Below are 22,095 nucleotides of genomic sequence, written 5' to 3' on the forward strand. Positions count from 1 at the left end.
TAAAGCAGAGTTATATAGACGTGAAAGAAAACGAAGAAAACATGATGACAGGCGTTGCCCCACCCCAGCCCCCAACGTCCTGTGTTTCTCGGAATACTCAACTCACTGGACTGGGATTAGGCTACATAAAAAAGACGGGAGCTGAATGATTCTTTGTTTTATTAGTTATCATAGGATTTGATTTTAAAGCCAAAGGCTAAATAATGGTGCAAAGCTTTAGACAGTTTTTACTTCGTATTTCTGGGGGCATCGTGAATGAGCATTTATCGAAAATCAAATTTTTGTGTAAAGATCGCCTTTCAGACGCGGAGCTGGAGTCAGTAAATTCGGCTCATGAATTGCTTGATAAACTTTGTAGTCAAGAATTGATAAAAGAGGACAATACAGAGTACCTGCAAGACCTTTTAAACTATGTTGGATTAAATGTTTTAGCAAGAGAAGTCGAAGAAAACTCGAGACAAACAGGTATTGATTCAGACATTCTAACATTCTGAATGATGATCCATAAAACAATTGGCTAATCATTAATTTCCCTGACTGAGATTAATTGATTATTATATACAGTGTTTTGAAATTATATTTATGATTATCTTTATCAAGAATTACAGATTATATCTGCTACATTTAGCATGGTTGTGCATATGTATTTAATTTTTTATCAAATTCAGAACCTTGGGACTAAAATGGATTTGAAATGGCAGGAAAATTCCTTACCTAGGGATGAAAAATCAATTCTTTTCAAATCAAAATTTGTTCTTGTATTCAAATTCAAGATATTTATTTATCAGGGGGGGGCTGCTAAGTGGGTTTTTTCTGGTTCTATAAAAAATTCGATCCCCCCCAATCTAAAGCACAAAAATGGTGTAAAGGCATTCAAAAAAAAGGCCCCAGAATAAAAAAAAATTAAAAAGGTTTTGTAAAAGCGTCAGACAACAAAAGTCTTGAAAGTGCAAGCACATCACATTCTTTTTTATATATAGTAAATGGTCTTGGCAAGCATGTGAGCACTGCAGTGTTTTTGGCAAGCACTAGCACTTTAACCTTTTGCCGCCTGCAAGCAGCAATCATTTGGGAAATAAAACGAAAAAATACTCTGTGACCAATTGTGATCTAAACTAGGAAAAAGAGCCGTAAGATCATTGAGGATCTTAGGTCTTGTACTGTAAAGAGGGGTTAAACATTGCCTTCTTTATTTATACATGCTATCCTAAGAAGAAGAAAAGTGTGTCAAATTAAAAGAAACAAGCAATGCAAAATTTGTAATTTTTAGAAAACAGCATTTAAGCAAGACTTTTTTACCTCAATGAGCAATATATAAGCAATCAGGCTTAATCGTGTGAGCATTTGAAATAATTCAAAAGACCATGTTTTGCTATTTTAAAATTTTTTACCTTTTTGGGGCAGCTGTAGTTATACTTGACGTGTTATACCTATTTTTCAGCTGCAAATGATGAGAAAAAGAAGGCCAAGGGACAGCAAACACCCAAAACCCAAATGCCAGTTGGAATTCCATGTAAAATACCTAATTTCGTTGGGCGGGACGACATTGTCTGCAGTTTGGCTGACGCTGTCTTGGTTAAGATGAAACGACTGCTGATTTTAAAGGCTTTGCCAGGAGCAGGGAAATCTGCTGTTGCAATACAACTAGCCCATTATATCCTAAAGACACAGCAATACCATGGATACCAAGTGGTATTTGTTTGTCTCAGGGAGCAAAAAACATTGGCTTGTGTCTGCAGAGGTATTTTGCATGCACTTGATGTCACAATTACTGGTGATCCTGTTTCACAAACTAGGCATGTGTTGGAAAGACTCTCTCAAGAAACTTTGCTGATTCTCGATAACACTGAGGATATTCAAAAGTGTGATAATGATTTTGCCAAGTTTATTCAATACTTAAGACAATTTGGCCACAATTTGCAAATCCTTTTAACTTCAAGATTGGATATGGAAGAAGTGAGCTTTGACTTTTCAGAGAATCTTCCTCCGCTAGATATTGCGAGTGCCACTGACTTGCTAATAGCAATGACAGAAGGATCACACCAAATACAAAACCGAAAAAGTGCAGCAGAACTTGCAGAGTATTGTGGGCAGATGCCCCTTTTGATTGAAATTGCTGCTAAACTTGTAACTTCAGGCTTCAACCCTAAAATGCTTGCAGAAACAATGAAGAAAGACTTATACAAGGTTCTTAATCAAAGAAGCTACCAAAGGGTTGTTCAAACTGTGCGCTGTTTACTTAAATGTGTAGGAAAGGAAAGTTGTATATCATTAATCAAACTTTCAATGTTTTCTTCAAAATTCAATGCCAAAAAGGCAGAATTTCTATTCAAAGATGTTACTGACTGCAATTTTCAAATGTGTTACCTGAATAAGAATGCATTGATACAGAATGAAAGTGATGGCTGGTACAGCCTACACCCTCTCATTCAGACCTTCTGTCGAGAGGAAAAAGAACAGCTTGGCTGTCTGAATGAGGGAAGAGAAGCAGAGAGAAAATTCAATGAGCACCAATTAGAGTTGCTTCTTCACATTCACAAGAAGTTTGTAAGTAGATCCGGTAAAGAAGCTATGCAAGAATTTTTTGACTCCATCCTGAATATTAAACAAGCCTTGAAAAATTGTCTAAAAAAGGGGTGTATTGAAATGAAGAAAAAGTGTATTGACACCTTCAACGATTGTGTCAACACTTTAGGAAAGGTCCTGAATCCTAATGAATGTCTTAAACTCTATAAAAAGCTTCACAAGAGTGCAGTGGAGATGAAAGATGAAAAGCGAGTGAGCGAATGCCTCATTTCTGTTGGTTTCCGTCATATGTGCGACAAAGGCCATAGAACCTATTCAGAGGATGCATTTGGAGTCTTAAAAGATGCTTATAATCTTCAGAAAAAACTACGGCTTCACAAGAACCCTTCTGAGACATTAGCCCACTGCTGCAGCAAACTTGGCCTTTGCTACATTCTGAAGGGCGAGCGTCATGAAGGACTTAAACTGATCAATGATGCTCTAACAATGAGAGAGGAGATTGGGGATCAAGTGCTTATTGCTGCAAGCTACTGTGATAAAGCAAGTAGGTCATTCATCTTTTGTACCATGACTCAACTTTTACTTAATCTCTCACACTTTACTTGCATGTTCAGGGCTCAAAGTTTTTTACCAAAAGATTTTTGGTCACAGAACAACAAACATCTGCAAAATTAGTTACTTGCATTGCATAACACATGAGAATAGGGTTGTTGCAGAAAGCTAGCACCTAAGCTTGCTGTAAAAGGTGTTTGTACGAACTAGTATAACATTATCAATCTAAGGATTTGTAATGTGCAGCTAAAACTTGAACTTTTCTACTTAAGACTCAAACTAGTTACACACACGTGCTTTGGAAAATTGTCGAACTTTTAGGCCTTATGTGTTTGCAATATCTGTACTCTTATGTTGTATCAACATTTTCCACAATACTTGCATAGCCTAACAGCTTATGCTCCTAATAACTTGCTGGCCTCAGTTTTCAGAAGATGAAAATGTTTGGAAAGCCGCAGACAGCACCATGCACTGTGTCCAAATGGTGCATGTGTGTCAAGGCAATGTTGTTGGCACAGTATCAGGCAACATTAGTGCACATGTTATTACAGACAGACAGACAGACAGACAGACAGACAGACAGACAGACAGACAGACAGACAGACAGACAGACAGACAGACAGACAGACAGACAGACAGACAGACAGACAGACAGACAAGGCAATTGAGGTTTCGCTGCAGTGGAAAGCTGCTCTTTTTTTGTTGTTCAATGTTTCTTTTCGTACAGCACTTATTTTTATTTTTTCAGGTAGCAAAAGGTTCTCTGGGGAACACAGCAGTGCAATTTACATGCTAAAACAGAACTGCTTGGGAAGGTACAAGGAATCTCTTGGCGACCATCCTTGGGTGGCCACAATCCACAGCTACATTGCAGATTCACACATTGCTCTTGGAGAGATGGACGAAGCAGTCAAGCACAGACGAGAAGCTTTACGAATCCGACAGAGTTTCCTTGGTGATCATCTCGACACAGCACGCAGCCTTGGCAACCTTGGGAAGTTGTTATGTGAGCAGGGTGACTTTGAGGGAGCTCGGGAAGCCTATGAAAAAGCTTACACGATCCAGAAAAGACTAGGTAGGTTATTGAATATTCTCTGGTACACTCTTTTTTTTTTTATGAGGACGTCTGCATTTCAGAACACATCAGACTAAAAAAGCAATATGTTGCTGCTATCTGAGCCTCGGCATGTTCTTGAAATTTTGTGAAATATCAGCCTGAACGTTCTTATAAAAAAAGTTTCTAATACCAAAATCGTGTATTTCACTCTGGCAATCAGGCCGAAACGCAGTGGCAATTCAAGAATGGTCATAACTGAGACTATTATTGATCTTTTGTTCACTTATTTATAAATGAACATATTTGCGCATGTCTGATGGATATTTGTTTCTTCATTGAAGACATGAATGAAGAAACTGTCGCCACGTTCAGTGCGCTAGCAGACGTCTATGAGAAACTAGGAAGACCTGAGGAGTCTGAGGATTTAAGAATAATAATTTCTACTGTAGAAGACCAACTCCAGCAGAGGCGTCTCTACATGAGGCAAGTTTCACAAGAGATAAAGAAACGAACAATGTCAATTGCTGCCTCAAAGAAATACAAGAAGTGGTCATCCCTCCTTGTAGTGGCTATTCTTGTTCTGGTGGCTGCTATAGTTGCAGGCTATTGGATAAGAACAAGTCAGCACGTATCTTAAACAATCGACGACATCGTCGATGGCTAACGACTTTCGCGCATTGCGCTAAATTCAAAATAGTTTTAATTTTATATACCTACACATATATCTTTTGAAAAAAAATAGATAGTTGTTAGATAGATTTTAAAGATTTAGAATGTATAAACTGGGTTAAAACATAACCAATTTATATACACATCAATTTCAAAATTCAACTCAATTTAAACTGAATTTCATCAAATGAGATTTTAGAGTAAATTGACAGACGAGGGCTGTCAATGTGAGTAGTCATTTTAAAGTCTAGATTCGTGTGATTTAGGGGCGGACCAGAAGATATCTTAGATTAGTCGTTTCAAAAATCACTTCGCATCCTATCCACCAACACCATCCCTGTAGTAAAAAAGGTTTCAAATAAAAGCAAGAAGAAAATCAAACAGCTGAAATGCCGGACAGAGAATGACCAGCAGAGCAGCGAAAAAAAATCCAGCTCAGCTGCCCCGCCTAAAGTATCTAATGTCCCATTCCTAGGAAGGCTCGCCGGAATAGAATTCAACTGTGCATTAGGTGTGTCATTTATAACATCTTGGTAATTGTTGCATATATTTTGCTGCTATTGTTTTTGGTGCGTTGCAACTGAACACGTACGTATTTATGATATCAAAAAGTGATCAAAGTGACTTCATCTCCATTAAAATATTTGAATATTGTTCACCCTTCTTAGGGGCGTAGCCATGATTTTTCCTTGGAGGGGGGAAGTTCGTTTTCAACTGAGACGTGATAGCTTTACTGACCCTGAAAGGGGGGGCGGGTGGCCTGGCCACGCCCCTGCTTCTCATTCAGTGACATCATAGCCGAACCCTATGTGAACTACACTAAAGAAAAACAAGCCTTTTAGAGTTCTCTTATAAATGATAATGTTAATAGGTGAATCATAATTTTCAGTCAAGCCTCCCCACCTCTAAAAACAATGATAACGAAAAAAGCTATCCCTATATTATAATTTTATCATTGATAAAATGATAATTGATAAAACGAATCGATTATGCTAGTAAAACTGGGGATATTATGCTAGTAGCATTGCTCGATTTTTAAATTTATGCTTAAATTATGCCCGCTTCTAGAAGTTATGCTTAATTTTCCAACATTATGCTAGCACAATCGATAAACCGAAAACCCGAAAGCGCGACAAACGAAATGGACGAAGGGAAGGGCTACGTGTGACCATACAAACCTCAGTTCCCAGGGTACCCAAGCTTAGATTACTTAACAAACTATTATTATTATTATTATTATTATTATTATTATTATTATTATTATTATTATTATTATTATTATTATTATTATTATTATTATTATTATTATTATTATTATTATTATTATTATTATTATTATTATTATTATTATTATTACTTGACAAACTACTTAGACAACTACTTAGACAAACTACTACTACTTAGACAAACTACTTGAAGGGACGTAAAAGAACCACTGGGGACGCAATAAACCCTCTGGCAGTGACCACCCCCAGTGACAGTGCTTACAATGCTTACTAACAATACACTCAAGGGGGTACTTGATTTGCAGCTTAGCTCTGTTGTGCCTTCCGCACCAGTATAACTGGTGGAAAATAGAATAAATCAGATTACAAACTATGTACTACAAACTTGGAGATGATTTGGCAATTATAGATCGGTCGGTCAGTTTCGCCATAGCCCTAGGATAAATTGGTAGGTTCCTTTAAGCTAAATTTTGCCTGCTTAATGCTTGCTTATCAGATTTTTCCCAGATTTGTGCAATTCTATCGACAACTCAGTCTTCCTACGTGACTCAAAGTGTTTTGCGTTTCCCTTTCAATGTATATATACTAGACAGACCGAACGAACAAGTACAATAAGTGATACAGACAGTATTTGCTGAGGGAGGGGGGGCAGACATACATATCAGAATAAGCAAAACTTTCGAAATTTCTTGGCAATTCTTCTATGAGAAAAGACACCTTAACGGTTTAGCTTCCTCCGCAGGCATCTCAAAGACCAGAAAAAGAAATAAAAAAGGATTGGGTTTCCTGTGGCAAAAAACGGAAGTGACAAACCGGAATTCCCTCTCTACTTCTCCTTAGTCTCACTCATCCGCAATTTCGCCACAGGTAACCCATTCTTTCCGTCCTTTTCATTATGAGTTGCCTGCGGAGGAGGCTATTAACGGTTAAGGGTGGGACGCCCCCTAAAGCCAGACTTAGCTACGCTTCTGCCTTACCTTATCAGCGCCAGTCTTATCTGTGCTTGAGACATCACGTGGTGCCCGTACAACAGTTTAACACAGCGACCTGGCCTCGCTGGGATGGGATGGGATTCAACTCAGCTCTCCTCTTTCTAATCTTTTATCTCTACAGAAGCTTTCCTAAAGAAGACTTGATAAATAAGAAAAATGTCAGACTCGAATACCGTTTTGTGAATCATTTATTCTGGTTCAATTTCTCGATTTTTGTTGCATACGAAACATGTAAGTAAAAAATACGGATTTCCGTTTCTCGAGTCAGAGGTTTGGTTAGGACAACTGTCAAGTGTGTAACAACGTGACTGTCTTACTGAGAAGTGTGAATTCCTCGTCTTCTCGGGCAAGGATGTTTATGGTGAAGGTCCCCCTCTGATCGCACTGCTAGAGGACACTGGCTCGTGGTTCCATCTCCAGTGGAAGTGCTTGCACATCAAATCACATTCATCAGGCACGTATCTAGGATTTTTCTTGGAAGGGGGGGGGGATGCGAAATCCGAAAAAATGGACTTAATTTTTCTCGGGGGGGGGGGGGGGGGGGAGGGAGTTCTCTGATAAAAATCTGACAAATCCCGAAAGAACAAAAAGGAATTTTTTTTATGCCTTTGCAGTATCTCCAAGAGACGTTTATTGTCGGATATGGACACAAAAAAGTCTGACTTATGGATTGATGACATGCCAGAGTGACTTAGCCTATGCTTTGTAGTTTTATCTACATAGCACGTCTACCGGAGGTGGACTTGCAGCCCCTCTGGGTACGGGCCTGTTCATGATTGTTAACTACGTGGAATAAATAATCCGTATCTCGCATGTGAAGCGCCCTGAAACTGTTCAATTAGAATTACTATACAAGAACTACATTTAGTTCACACAAAAAACTGGTAATCGCACCCAGCTTTTGGTGGACCATGTTTATACTCTGGTTAACGACCACGATTATTTGGGTATTTTGATTGATTAGAACTACATTTCTGTTGTTCTGGCTTTTTTTTGCGGAAAAAGATAGTTAACATTACAAATGCTGTTACTAATAGGGAAAGCCTTTTAGTCACCGAGTTTTAAAAAGGCAGGTGAAAATAAAAGTCTGTTCTTAAACTTTTAGCGGATTTTGTAAGCATCAGTGTTTGATGGTTTCTGGGCGATCATTTCTTCTCTCCTGCCGTTTAGGGATTAAAACCTGTGAGCGGATCCAGGGGGTGCCAAAGCAAAAATTTTTTTGCGTAAACTTCTTTTGCAACATCCGCGCGCCTATCAACCCATTTCCTGTACTTCATAAATTAATTCCACGTTCCACAGTTCCATGCCGATAAACATGATTTCTGTATCAAGAATGCTTGTGATAAACAAAATGAAACATGTGATTTAAAAAAAATGGACTTCGGAATTAAGATACAAGATATTCTTTTAAAGTTGCAAAATAAAATGGTAAAAGTTTCAGACAATAAACCAATTTACCTAAAACTTGTTACTTGCTTTTGGTCTCTTCTCCATTGCTGTCCAGGAGTTCTTGAGGTTAACAGCGAGCCTGAAATCCTCTTCAGCTTAAATTGTGTTTCATTCTTCTTAACTAAATCAATTAGGCTTGTATTGTAAGAATACATTAGACGACAAACTCGACACAAACGAGATCGACAAGGCTATTCTCAGTCCACAACATCTATTATTTAACTGATTTCCATCGTATATTCAATCTTTCGAAAATCGATAAAAGCTTAAATTTTATCGCTTTCTTTTGCAATGATTAGCTTAAAAATTCTATTTAAATTTAAACTCATCATCACTCTAAACACACCCATGCTGCAAATTTTCAATTTAATAATGAAATGCGAGCTAAAATTATAGCCATAAAATCGTGTGTAACTCTTAATTCTCCATTGTCCACACTAGATAAACTCAGTTTCTTTAACCAACAAACTTCCTCTTTTAAAACGAATTATGTCCCAAAGGCGGCCACTTTGTATTTTTGAAAGCCCAATTACTGAAAAGTTAAATATCTAGAAGGAAGCTAGTTTTTTATGCAAATACATCAAAAGCTGCAAAAAACCACGACACAGCAGGGTATAAGTTTCAAGCTGTGTTTTGTACACTTATCAGGACAAATACGATATTTATTTTGTTAGTCTACGGGGTGACTAATAGATTGTTTGAAGTTGATTTAGCAAAACGTGCTGGTAGGGGTTCAAACAGAGCCAAACTCAGGCACTCATCTATCATCCGAGCTCGAAAAAAGCGAAAAATAAAGAATGATACATCTTCCTTCCTTTCTCTTTTTATGTTGAAACACCTCTTTTCAACAAAATCTGAATAGTGGCAATAAGAGCACTTTTTATTTCACACATTTCCATTGTTTATTGAATTTTACACAGTTAGACAGATTTTCATCAATGCTAATTCTCGCTATAGGATACAAAAAAATAGCTTTTGTATCAAAGCTTAAAAGCAGCCTTTTTAGGAGCTTAACATTCAACTTCACTAAATTATATAATCATATATCTGTGTACATAAATATTGAAGGATTTCCAGAGTTGATATGTAGTCAGGAACATTCAAACGCTAATTAGATGATTGAACACGAAAGTTTGTTACTCTTTGTCAAATTCAATTCACAGATTCTTACGTTTTACAAGCAGCTGTAGAAACAGAGTAAAATACCGAAAAACCGCACCGCAAAACTAAAGTATCTCTAATAAAAAAATTACCTGATAAAGATATACAATTTACTAAGAAAAATGTTTTTCTTGTGTTCGAAGAATGCTTGAACATCTTGCATTCCGATAGTTGAGTGGAATCATAAACGCAGTTTGGCTGAGCCTCGACCAATCACCACTCGAGATTGATAGGACTCTAAAGGAAGTTATTCGCATGGTAGGTGGCCATTAAAAGCTAGAAAGGCGGGTATCATAAATTACCTTAATCACCAATCTATAAAAGAGCAGGACTTTTGACATATATAAAAGAAATCCTGATCGCAATAGTCAAGCCACATCATATCTCTGCATCTTTTGATGAAAGTGCTTCTTATCTGAGTCTGGGTGATTTGATGTAAGTTGGACTCAGCGAGAAACGCGCTCTCGAATGCTTTGTTTGTTGGGAAAAGCTCTGTTGGAGTGCGTTTAATATCGCAACACTTAAGTGGGTGATTGGAACACCGTGTTAGGGGCTCACCAATCTTGGCATCAGGCATAAAGAGCCAAGCACTGTACCACAACGCAGCTAGATCATCTTGAGTAATCAGAAATGGAGGAGTGTGCACCGGAGTCTCCACTGAGAAACGATTACGACTATGAAGAACTGGGCGAAAACCAGCAAGAACCGGCCAGCGACGACGACAGTGATACCGAATCTGACGCCTTGAATACTGACTGTAACGAGAACGCAAGGGAGAGAGATACCCCAGAAGTCGTTACTGATGTAGACGCGGAGAAAAGTGTCTCGCATTTGGTGAAGAAGGAAACTATAGTAGACGATGATGCAGACGTAAAACCTGCGCATTCATACATCGCACTAATAGCTATGGCCATTCTCAGTAACTCCAGCAAGAAAATGATCCTTGGCGATATATACCAGTATATCTCTGATAATTTCCCCTATTATCGCAATAAGGACAAATCGTGGCGCAACAGCATCCGTCACAACCTCTCTCTGAATGAATGCTTTATTAAAGCTGGAAGAAGTGAGAATGGGAAGGGGAATTACTGGGCTATCCACCCTGCTAATCTGGAAGACTTTGCCAATGGCGACTTTCGGCGGCGGCGCGCGAGGCGTAGGGTGCGTAAAAGCAACGCGCTAAAGTACGGAGTAAGCGCTGGATATCCGTACTTTCGGAGCTTTACTCCGTATACGCCTTACTCCAGTTACTTGGCGTATCGAGCAGACGACTTAACGCGTGTTTTTAACGGGTATCCGAGCTCGTATCAGCTTCCGCAGGTTTCAGTGGCGCGCAAGAGTTTTGCAATTGACGACCTGATGTCCACCACGCCACAATACAACCAGGACGCGCTACACAAGCCAGAGTACTCCGACTCGAGTGCTGCTGTGGCAGTCAGCAATAGTTATAGCGGTCTTACATCCCCAAGACACATATACGCTGGTACTTATGGCTCTTCCTTTTCCGGCTATTCGTGTCTATCTAGTCTTGCGGGTTACAGCAGTGCTGAACGGCGCGAAAAGGAAAGCTGGCAGGATACACTGTGTAAACTCCAAGAACAACTGCGAAAGACGTCCCATTTATGAGATAAGCAATGGAGCGCCACAGCGCGGGATCGATAAGTGAACGGAACACGCGGGAAAAGATGCGAGGCAACGCGGAATTCTATATGCACACAGGCAGGTGGTGTAACACACGACTATAAGTGTCGAACGGTGAACATAAAAACCCACATTTGAAAAATTAGAGTGATTTTCCTATGATAGTGCATCCATGTATATTATGCTCATCGAAACACTAGTGAGAGAGCACACGACTGCACATAAAATATATAAGATATCCTGTAAAACTTTGTTTGTCGCTTTCTTGTAAATAACCGTTTACAAACTAAAACTTGTACTCGTGAAACAACGAAAACGAATTGGCCCAAAACGAGTCCTTAAAAGACAATAAAAAGAAATTTACCAATCAATTACAAAAGCTTTTTCGAATGACATGAAAGTGCAAATACATTCTTCTACAAACTTTGAATACGCTGCATTATTATCAGATTTTAAAATATAAGAAGGTGACCTCAGGACGAAAGGTTAAACACATTTTATCGTCCTTTTTTTAGATTTGCATCAAGAATAATCTTTCTAAAGTGAAACACACTAAAGTTCTTCCAAGATGTGACATTACGCAGTTGATTAAGAAATAGCACAACAACGCCTAAAGTAAAGAAACCTTGTGAATTCCACAATAAAGGCAATGTTCATGATCTGTTGTTGTTGTTGTTTCGTTTTGTTATTAAATAAATATAATTCTATTTCAAAATTGTGTTCTCAGTATTTAGTTCCATTTCTTGGTTGTTTCGCTTTCTCGCCGTTTGGGGCATCTTACAGCTCGAAAAAGGGGGATCTTTTTTGGTAAAAACCAAGTCGAAACAGTTTCACATTCAAAAATACAATTAGATGGGTAACAATTCCATCACAACTTATCACTTTTCATTAAAATTGCGCCAAACTGTCTGTGTTAAACTCAAACTTAAATATCAGGCAGGTGCAGAACTAACCTTCCTACCAGTGTTTACGGTTTAAAATATATCCAATATTTCTTTATTAGCGCAAAACGAATAAGAAACAAACCTATTACGAGACTAAATTGAAGCAAACACATCAAGTTTCTTGAAATTTCCCACATTTACCAAACGCATTTTCCACAAAATTTCTTTTACTTAAGGCGTGAAAGTCACACGCTTTTGCTCGCTAAATTCATTCGGAATCTGACAAAAAGGCGGGCCGGTTTTTTATTGTTTGCTTGTTATGATATGAAAGTATTGGCTTATCTTATCTAACAATATCTGGCACACGGCAAACACAGCAAACAAGCTACAGTTTTTACGTATCAAGCGCTTCGACAACCGCAAGCTAATACTCCGTTGGTCAAAAAATTATTAGTGCTACTTTCCATGCTGAGACGGTCAAATCACACAAAAATAAAAGATAAATTAAATGTGCTCAGATGACAACAAATGCATCCATGAAAGACATTATTAAAAGTTTACCCGGTTTATGTTTGTATTTGTCGTATAATTGTACTTGTCCTGGTTTGGTCGGTCCTCTCCATACGATATTTATTTGTCTTTGCGTAGGCATATTACTTTGTATGTAAGCGAAATAAAAACATTATTAGATCAATTTCTCTAATTTAATCTTGATACACGAAATATTGTTTACAAAGACAGAGACAAACTTTAGGCTTGATCGGAAAGTATCCTCACTAAATCGAACTAAATAAAATTGACGTAATTTGTGTTTAGTATCGCTTTGGTCGACTTTGGGGGTTGCCTTCGAAAATAACCCTGTCTAAAAATCAAGCTCGAATGATCTAAATGAAATAAAAACACTATGACAAATAGAGAACAAACTTAACTTTGCGGCTAGGTGTCCTAATGTATATGAATTATTTAACAAACAAAAAGGAGGGCAAGGGAATGAAGAAAAAAAACCAAAGGCATCACCAAAACACAACTACAAAAATGTGAAAACAATGGCTTCTTTTCTTTTCAAGTGTTTAAATGGTATTGCATTTAAGATCGGCTAAAATCTTTGTTCTCGGAAATCGTACAAACAAAGGACAGACATTCGTGTATTTCATCAATTTTTCATGCCAAACTTTTCAATTTAAGGCTTTTTTATACTCTTAATGCCTTTGCTAATCTCGTGTTTTGTCTTGGTCAATTTAGGGAAAAAGTAAATAGGGCCACCGACGCAAAGGTGGTTATTTATCTTCGCCTGCAAGGATGGTTGATGATATATTGGTCTTAATATCAATTTACACAAGTCAACAGTGAGACTAACACAGCGAATTTCGGGTTATTCGTTCCAAGATATAAACCTAGCCACAAGAAGATGAACACAAAGCCAGCCCCCTAGGCGAGTTTGTTAAACCAATAAAATGAAACGATCAAAAACGGAAAAAACATTGCTGATAAATCTAGCAGCGCAAATTATCTTGTGCATAACAAATTTATTTTTAACTATACTGGCCAAATAAGTAAGAACAATATGTAGTCATTGTCTCTTTCGTTTTTATAAGAACGTCCAGCCTGAGATTTCACCAATATTTTTAAGTCCAGATGCGTTCATTGGGTAATATATTCTTATATACACTAAAATTTAAGAACATCGTCCCAAAAGTAAGAACGGCCCAGCCTCAACAGAAAATTAGACGTTCTTATATAGAAAAAGAATGTACACAATGTATAACGCTGTTTTTATTTCTCTAAGTAACTCTTACATTCCACTCGAATAATTTCTTCCAGTTTCTCCAGCTCCTATTATAGCTTTCCAACCATTATCGTTTCGTCATTTTTTATAACCTGCAACACACAACTTAAACTTCTACAACTAAAAGACTATTCCATGTTAAGTCATTTTTTATTCAAACAAAGATTCCTCCCTGACTTTTTCGGCAAAATTTCATTTCTGCCAAGTCCCATCAATAAAGCATTTGGGAGCAAAACAGTCGTTATTCGCAACCACAAAGTTCAAATCGTTGACGTGCGTGCTGGCATTATGATACGTTGTTTTTTCGGGGTACTAATTAAAATTATCAACAATAATGATTATGGGCAATGTAGATAAAATAGAAGTCGAGTTTATATCTTCAATATCTGGATCTGAAGCTTTTAAGACTGTCGTTGTATTTAGAGAAGCAAGGACACTAAATTCTAGTACACTTTTGCATGGCAAATTGCGGTATAATATGTACGGACTTCCAGATAAGGCTACAAATAATAAAACAACTGAAATTCTTCTGTGGAAATTGAAAGAATAGTAGAATACGTCGAACCCCTAATCGAATATAATTCATTCGATAATTGTACAGAATGGCCCTCCCATTACAGCCGTTTTCAAGGGGATTGCATATCCGCAGAAAAGAATCGACTGACTCAGACCGAAACATGGGAAAATTGCTAAAAATTGCTATATTGAGTAAAACACAATTAGCAGTTGCAAATCGGTTTAAGGGTTTCTTTTAATAAACAAACTCACTCCCGCCATGTTATCCAGTTCTATCTTATTATTGCCCCCAATTGTGCACAATTGCCCCCCTCCCCCTCAACCGGGAAATCCTGGATCCCCCTCCCTGACTAGTATGTGTGTAAAGACCACTGCTCGAAGCCTCGCTCGACGAGCTAGCCGTAGGGACCGCAAAGACCGCTGGTCCTAACGCATGCGTACAGCCTGGTGCGAACGGCGCGAACATTCGCCCAGTATTGCTGGCACTGCCTTGGTTACGACCATAAGATAAAGGAACCGTTCGCTGCTACGATATGTTCCATTAAAAATGTACTTTAGCATCAAGTCTTGTCACTGTTGTATCCGTGGCCAGAGGGCGCAAAAGGTTGAATCAACTCTTTAGGCTTAGTTTATGGTTTAGACGCCGTTCTTTTCATGTACCGTTCCAAATGCAAATGCACGCACGAACGTAGTCGGTTGTTTTATCTTAATTTGCATGCGCATCCATGAGCCTTATTCGATGCAAATGCTGCAAATAAAGAGAAAACAATCGACTTTATTAATTCCCATGCATTCGCATTGAATATGATGAAGCATGAGTCTCAGATACGGGTTTTTCAAAAAGAGGGGGGGGGGGGGGCTACGGAGCCAATTTGATACAGTTTTACTGCGGCTTTCAATATAATGAAGAGTCTCGTCGAAAACTCCCAAAAGATAAATAGGTTTCTGGCTTCAGTCATTTAAAATCCACGAACCGTTTTTATCGGCCAGCACTGAAATGGTTTACAATCACCCCACATCTTCGCAAGCTACTGACTACTCAAAGATCCAAAATATCAAAATATAATTAGTTTGAATGACGGAAGCCAGGAAACGGTTTAGCAGTTGTAAGTTATTGACAAGAGTTCTCAGAGTATTAAAAATTGCTCGTTTATTTCAGTTCTTTCTTCACTTTACCATAATTAAAGATAAAGATTGAATATGTCGACATCTACAAGATTGAGTTCGGAAAACTGGTACAAATTCGATTGTTGATATTTACTACATAGTTTATTGCTCAGATAATCACGACTTCACAATTGATGATAAAAGAATCAGCATAAAGGGTGACTGTGTCTTTAAAACACATCAGACAAACTTAATGGCGCTACAGTAACGCACCAGTCTGAGTACAAAACAATACTCATACAAACTCTCTTTGATCTCCTATACTCACCGCGAACATGGGCTACCTGTGTTGAATTTGCCCGTCTGTGAACAGGTTCAGTCAAGACCAAGTCAAGACAATGTTATGTTCCAGTTGTGCGCTCCTAGTAATGGGCTATCTGTATTGTGCCCTCCTAGTAATGGGTTACCTGTGTTGTGCGCTCCTAGTAATGGGTTATCTGTGTTGTGCGCTCCTAGTAATGGTCTATATGTGTTGTGCGCTCCTAGTAATGGGCTACCTGTGTCGTGCGCTCCTAGTGATGGGCTACCTGTGTTGTGGTCTTCTAGTGATGGGCTACCTGTGTTGTTCGCTCCCAGTGATGATTAATGAAGTTGTCGCTAACTGTGGAAGAGGGGAGAATTTTGGGTCCATGTAAAAAAACATTCACGCCACTTCTACATGTGCAGTAGTTATTGAAAGTTTATAATCAGACACGTACCCAGGATTGGCAGGGGAGGGGGGTGCGCAGTCATAGGTATCATATGAAAAAACCATAGTATTTGAAGATTCCTTAATAAGTATGCGTACCCCCCTGTGTACGCACATGATCATATCGCATTTTTTTTTTTTTTTTTTTTGCACATTAACCCTTTAAAACGGCCAGGGTGACCGGTTCGAAATCTTTGGAGAACACGAATACAAGAAGACAGCTCTTTCGAGTCCCTTTGAAAAGGTAGGTTTAGCTGTTCATTTTATCAAATTTTATCATGAATCTATAAAACTTTCAATGTATGACTTGTGAATTATTCTTAGTTGTTTACGCAAATAACTTTATAAGATTTATAAAATGGATTTCACTTGTAGGAATGATATATTACCGAGACTATTATAGTTTAACGTCTTGCTTATGGGAAAAGATAAGAATTTAAATCTTAATTAGATTTTATATTTTCATCCCTACTAAATACTATCAAAATATTTACTATTATATCTCAACCAGGAATGCCGGCCATGTCTTTTTCCTTAGTGTAACTTCTTATGTGTGGGTACCCTTTTCTATTGCATGCATATTGTCCATTTCACTCAAACGTGAATAACCACGGACCATGATTATCACGTGACTGGCCTGTTTTTGTCCTGTCTAACCTGTTTCTCATACCTGTCAAACTGGTTTTTGCAAGTCTGTCTATCCCTTATAAGCATTAGACTCGGAATGGTCACAGAATTCTTCTGCCTGTTCCTCGGCTTCAGCAGCTCTCTTGTCTTCGGCAAGAGCCTCGCCATCGCGTCCCAGAATGTTTAGCACACGTGCAATTTCGTGGTGCGACCTCACAGTTTCCTACAGAGTAAAGTTTAAGACAGATATAAGGCCAACACTGTGATCCTAATTGTGCTACTATAAAACTTGAAATGGAATTAAAAATTTCTGGAAAGTTCAGGTTTAAATAACAAGAAGGCCGAGACAGTTATTTCTTTACCAGGAGTTGCAAATAACATGGCTGCAATTTTGTCCGCTGTATGAAGCAACTTCAAAATTCAACACTGGAATGTAAGTGGTGATTATGTTTTGTTTAGTGGTGGTACTATTTTTTCGTAGTTGTTGCGGCTAGTGTCCTGGTTTTAAGATAATTTCCCCCGCTCTTCATATTCATACCCCGCGAGGCGCGCGCGTGGTGCGCTAACGGCTGTTGGTTGAGCCATTTCAAAGGCTAGGGCGGACAGCTAAATGGGACAAAATTGAGGCCGTGACTCGATGTATAGCTTATTCCGCATAACGAAAGAACCAACGCCAAAGAGCAGGCTATTTTTATTAAATTTTCGCAATACGCTCCATCACTTTGCGATGCGAGGTTCCGAAGACAGCGATAATAAAAACAACAACGTCATTATGAACATCAAAAGCATACCTGGTGTGCCCCTAGAACCTTCTCCTGTATCCTGAGCGCCTCTCTAAACGCAGCCAGCGCCTCGTTATATCTACACCTCGCAACCAACACAACCCCAAGGTCATGGTATGACCTTGCTGTCTCATGGTGGTCACCCAAGGCCTTGATGCGCATGCGCAAAGCTTCTTGCAAGCAGCCGTGCGCATTGACGTAATCGCCAAGTGCAGTGTAAGCAGTGCCCATGTCGTCCATGAGGGTGGCTGTGTAGGGGTGGTCGCCTAGGTGACGAAGATATACGGGGAGGACCTTCTCATGACGCAGGGTGTTGGCAGTGTTGTGCTGGTTGTTGAATGAATATGCGGCTATTGAAACATAGATTAACAATGAGTTTGCAATATTCTTAGTCGTTCATTGCTGCTGGCAAAAAAATTGTTCAGATTGTCGATAGCGCAAACTGCCTGATATATCTAATATTTTTTTTTTGTGTGTGTGTGAGCCATAAACAATATGCTCGGACCAGAGCGAGGAGTCTGTACTTGCGTTCCCCTTCGCGTTCCAAAGGAAGAAACCGCTGTGCAGAGCACAGTAAGTCCACCAAAATAACTACAAACGATTTTTTTAGAGATTTGTTAGGCTTAGATTTAACGTCGAGAAGCAATATCCGGCATGCTCAACAACTTTTACACAATGTTTTAGAACCAAGAATGAAACTGTATGCACTTGAATCTTACAACGCGCATATTACCTGCCAGATCCTTGTACGCCACGGCAAGAAAGATCTCATCACCCTGCGTTTCACGGATAGCAATCGCCTTTTTGATCATCATCACCCCTTTATCCAGCTCCTGTACTTGAGCGAAGCACTTTCCAAGCTTACTGAGACAAAGCGCGCGAATAGAGCTGGACTCGTCCCCAAGTTCCGTTTGAATCTCGTTAGCTTTCTTAAACTTCTTCACAGCAGGCGGGCAAGGCATGTAACAAGCGCAATAGGACAAGATACAGTACGCCTCCGACGTCAAACAGTCGCTGTACCTCTTCAGGTCACCTCTCTCTTTGCACTTTTCTCTGTAGACACCGTAGACAGCTAGGAACTTCTCTTTTCGGAAAGCTTTAGCGAGAAAAGGTGAAACCTCGTTGGCAAAGTCGATGCATGCTTCCTCGAGTTCAGGATCGTGGACAGCATCTTGCATGGCTTGTCGGATGTTACGTCGGTTAATGAGAAACTTTTTGCCAGCAACACTTGAATCCTTAGTATGATAAATGTTATAGAGCTCCTTCAGCAGATCCAGGTAGTGAAGGTTGAACACCTTCTTTGCATGCTGGTAGCTGAGTTCGAAATCTTTGCTTCTGGCTTTATCCATGCAAAATGCTTGAATAACTCCATGCATGGCGTATTGTTTTGAAACTGGGTCAAACTGGAGAAGAGAGTTGTCTACAAGGTCTTGTAGGTGGAGCTGGGTTGTCAACTCGGAGTGATCTGTTAGAAGATAATACACATCAGCAGCAACAAATGTGGTTGGATAAAGAGAAAGCGAAATCAAGTCTATCTGGAGCTCAGGACTCAAGCGACAAAAGCTTATGTTCAGGCATTGGAAAATCTGATGGTCAGAGGAGAGTGTCATAAGATTGAAGTTCTTCAGAGCTGTTACTGGACTCTTCTGAAATTCCATAATTAGAGCTTTGGGATTGATCGATTTTGCCAGAAGTGCAGCTGTTGTGCGTAGAACAAGAGGTACTCCACCGCAGTATTCAACCAGTAAATCAGCATCACGACTTTCTAGGCAGTTAGGATCACTTTTCTGTAGAAGAGTCTTAGCATGCTCTGGCTCCAATGCTGTTAACACTAATGAGAATGACTCCACTGTGAAGAACATCATGCAAAGTCTTGATGTCACCAAGAGTCTAACATGCATTGCTCTTACAGCAATTGTTTCTACATAATTACAGAATGGGTCTCTGACTTCTTCTACAAGCATGTCTTCAGCATTATCCAGGACAATCACAGTGTCCTTTGTTAGTTCCATGACACAATGCATGGCTTGTTCCACTGGCTTTGGACTGGCTATAATGCCTAGAGCTCCTAGAAGCTGGTTAGCCATGCAAGACAAAGAGCTACAGTTCCGCAGTGAGAGGTAGTAGACACAAATCCCTAGAGAGAATAGCTCATGGGCAACATGAATTGCTACACAAGATTTTCCAAATCCGGGCGGACCAGTGATGGTGACAATTTGACAAGGGCCAGTGGTCAACTTTGTGAAAACGGCCTGGCACTCAGATTCTCTGCCAACAAAGTTGGGAACTTTTGCTGGAAGACCTCCCCAGTGTTGAAATGCCAAGGTTAAAGTAGTTTCTGAGAAGACAAAAAATAAGCAACAAAAATGAAGACACGTCTGCATGTATAATAAACAATACTGGAATCATACAACATTTTAAAAAGCAACAACATTTTTAGAAAAAAATCCTTGAGAGAAATAGTTTATGTTTTTCACGTACGCTATAGTTCTGCAAAATGCTTGGAGTTCTTACTTATCTTACCGATAAAAGGCTAGATTTTGAAAGTTAATTACAATTAATCAAACAAAGTGGGATGTATGACTAACATTATTGATTAACAGAACATTATATTTTAGCTCACTAAAATCCACTGACCCTTGTGCCTTCACAAGGCATGGCTAAATAAAAAAAACATACTCAACTGTTTTTTTATCCCACCTAAGTCTATCCTTACAAGGATGTAGCAGGGGGTGGGGCACTGGGAGCATATGCCCTTCTCCCCCCTCCCCCTCCCCCAATATAAAAAAAAGAAAAAAAGAAATGACCAGTAGAAACTAATTAGAGCATTTACATATATGGCTTAGCAATTATAATAAAAAGAAAAAAAACTATTATCTATTTGTTGCTAAAAACTAGTATCAATTCAGTGAATGGTGCATTATACAAATTTTGGCAAATGGGTACTATATGAAGCACTATCCACGACACTAGTCACTGTGAAGTTATATGTTAGCCTAATCAGTCAATCGGTACATTCACAAAATTAGCCTGCCATTTTTGACAGGGCAACCACTATGGGCAAAGAATAAAACAATGATATTTTAGCTACACTGAAGCGGTCATCAATTTCATATTTAAAACAAAAGCCAATTCAGTGCAGAGGTCGAGAAATTCGTCAAAGTGTTTGTTTCAAAATGCACTCCAATGGCTTTCTCTTCATCTGATAAACGCAGAGGGACACATCCTAGGAAACCCAGGGGTATTTTCCTCTCATAAAATCACTGGGTTTCCGAGGATGATAGGGACAGAAATCATGCAAGAAATGATTTCTCAAATGTCTTTTTCGCTTATTGAAGACGCTGTCGCATAAATAATCGATCGCAATTAATTGGACGTGTATTTTCATTTTTAAAGGCTCTGAAAGGTCTGCGTAGTAATTTATACAATAATTATAAGGAATTTTAACTCAAAACATTCTTCTGACATCATTTACCCTAGTATTTTGTAACTTTGAAACTACACCATAATAAACACGCTTAAAAAAATTATCAAAAGTCAACTTAGAGCAATCCGAATTTTGTTACAGGCTTTTTTGTTACATTTTCCCATTCGTAGGATGTTATTTCACGAAGCGTCTTAAATTTCCAAATCAAAATAATTTCCCCTTTAAAACGGACTCTCGATACAACAGATCGGAAATTTCGCACATGAATTTTTACGAGGTGTACGAATAAGCTGGAGGTTTATTCTAGAAGAAAATAAATAATATTTGAAGAAGACGGACAATAAGATTAGGAGAATTCGAGATCGTCTTTTGACGTTCATTTTTACACATCTTTCCTTACCTTGCTTGCCAAGTAGGCGGTTTCGTAGGTCGTGCCTTCCAATGTGATATAAAAGCGAAGCTAGACAGTCTCTCTTATCCTTACTTAAATAACAATTGTGCATAAGTTCGGTGAAAAGGTCCCTTGCAGTGGCAACCGACTCTAGGTGTCCTTCGGGAAGAGTGTCAACGCACAAAAACTTCATGTTCGTTACGTCTTCATCCGTGCAATCGTTTGCAATCGAAAGAATGAGCGATCGAAAAGGGTCAATTCGGGGTTCCATGGCTGCTGGTTGTAGGTTCAAAGAGTTTGTGCTTATCGGGCAAAAATCGCGGAGAAATACGACGGCGATTTCATGTCTTCACAGAGCAATGGCCACATTGCATTTCTGCATTACAACTTGTCAGCATTTATGATTTGGGTTCCCTGTGGATAGTTTCGGAAATTTACGAAGATTTTGAGATCAAAATCATAAAAGATATAATACAAATTTCAAGCCGCAAAGGGTAATACTGATTCATAGAACAGATTATATCGAATCGATTTAATTTAATGGTATTGTGCAA

The 22,095-nt window shown here is 38.9% G+C and overlaps 3 protein-coding genes across 5 annotated transcripts; 2 read left to right on the forward strand and 1 right to left on the reverse strand.

Moving 5' to 3' along the window:
- The first annotated feature begins 55 nt into the window (after positions 1-55).
- On the forward strand, positions 56-7,187 carry LOC5505963. Of its 2 annotated transcripts, XM_048728066.1 has the most exons (5): positions 56-465; positions 1,442-3,070; positions 3,827-4,153; positions 4,477-4,763; positions 6,393-7,187. In XM_048728066.1, the coding sequence occupies exons 1-5, from the start codon at positions 204-206 to the stop codon at positions 6,423-6,425; spliced, it is 2,538 nt and encodes an 845-aa protein (XP_048584023.1). In that variant the 5' UTR covers positions 56-203; the 3' UTR covers positions 6,426-7,187. The 2 variants fall into 2 exon arrangements, with proteins under 2 accessions (XP_048584023.1, XP_001626708.2); XM_001626658.3 differs by lacking the exon at positions 6,393-7,187 and having other exon boundaries at positions 58-465; positions 4,477-5,457.
- Positions 7,188-8,016: 829 nt separating this feature from the next.
- LOC116613859 (forkhead box protein D3-A) lies at positions 8,017-11,932 on the forward strand. Its single transcript, XM_032374352.2, has one exon. It carries the CDS (start codon positions 10,263-10,265, stop codon positions 11,256-11,258), a length of 996 nt encoding a protein of 331 aa, XP_032230243.2. The 5' UTR covers positions 8,017-10,262; the 3' UTR covers positions 11,259-11,932.
- Positions 11,933-15,592: 3,660 nt separating this feature from the next.
- LOC5505972 lies at positions 15,593-22,018 on the reverse strand. 2 transcript variants are annotated; one of them, XM_032374349.2, is made up of 5 exons: positions 21,551-22,018; positions 18,457-20,061; positions 17,733-18,073; positions 16,985-17,164; positions 15,593-16,227 (listed from the first exon to the last, which is right to left on the reverse strand). In XM_032374349.2, exons 1-4 carry the CDS (start codon positions 21,810-21,812, stop codon positions 17,012-17,014), a joined length of 2,361 nt encoding a protein of 786 aa, XP_032230240.1. In that variant the 5' UTR covers positions 21,813-22,018; the 3' UTR covers positions 15,593-16,227; positions 16,985-17,011. The 2 variants fall into 2 exon arrangements, with proteins under 2 accessions (XP_032230240.1, XP_001626725.1); XM_001626675.3 differs by having other exon boundaries at positions 15,593-17,164.
- Between the last annotated feature and the right edge of the window lie 77 nt (positions 22,019-22,095).

Source organism: Nematostella vectensis, chromosome 5 (assembly GCF_932526225.1).
Source record: "Nematostella vectensis chromosome 5, jaNemVect1.1, whole genome shotgun sequence".
Lineage (NCBI taxonomy): Eukaryota > Metazoa > Cnidaria > Anthozoa > Actiniaria > Edwardsiidae > Nematostella > Nematostella vectensis.

Excerpts from the sequence above, each read along its gene's own strand:
- LOC5505972 (XM_032374349.2), bottom strand. The coding sequence starts at position 21,812 with ATGGAACCCCGAATTGACCCTTTTCGATCGCTCATTCTTTCGATTGCA. Across the intron at positions 20,062-21,550 it reads CCGCCTACTTGGCAAGCAAG|AAACTACTTTAACCTTGGCA; the intron begins GTAAGGAAAGAT and ends TTGTCTTCTCAG. Across the intron at positions 17,165-17,732 it reads AGGTTCTAGGGGCACACCAG|GAAACTGTGAGGTCGCACCA; the intron begins GTATGCTTTTGA and ends TTTACTCTGTAG.
- LOC116613859 (XM_032374352.2), top strand. The coding sequence starts at position 10,263 with ATGGAGGAGTGTGCACCGGAGTCTCCACTGAGAAACGATTACGACTAT.
- LOC5505963 (XM_048728066.1), top strand. The coding sequence starts at position 204 with ATGGTGCAAAGCTTTAGACAGTTTTTACTTCGTATTTCTGGGGGCATC. Across the intron at positions 466-1,441 it reads AGAAAACTCGAGACAAACAG|CTGCAAATGATGAGAAAAAG; the intron begins GTATTGATTCAG and ends CCTATTTTTCAG. Across the intron at positions 4,154-4,476 it reads CACGATCCAGAAAAGACTAG|ACATGAATGAAGAAACTGTC; the intron begins GTAGGTTATTGA and ends TCTTCATTGAAG.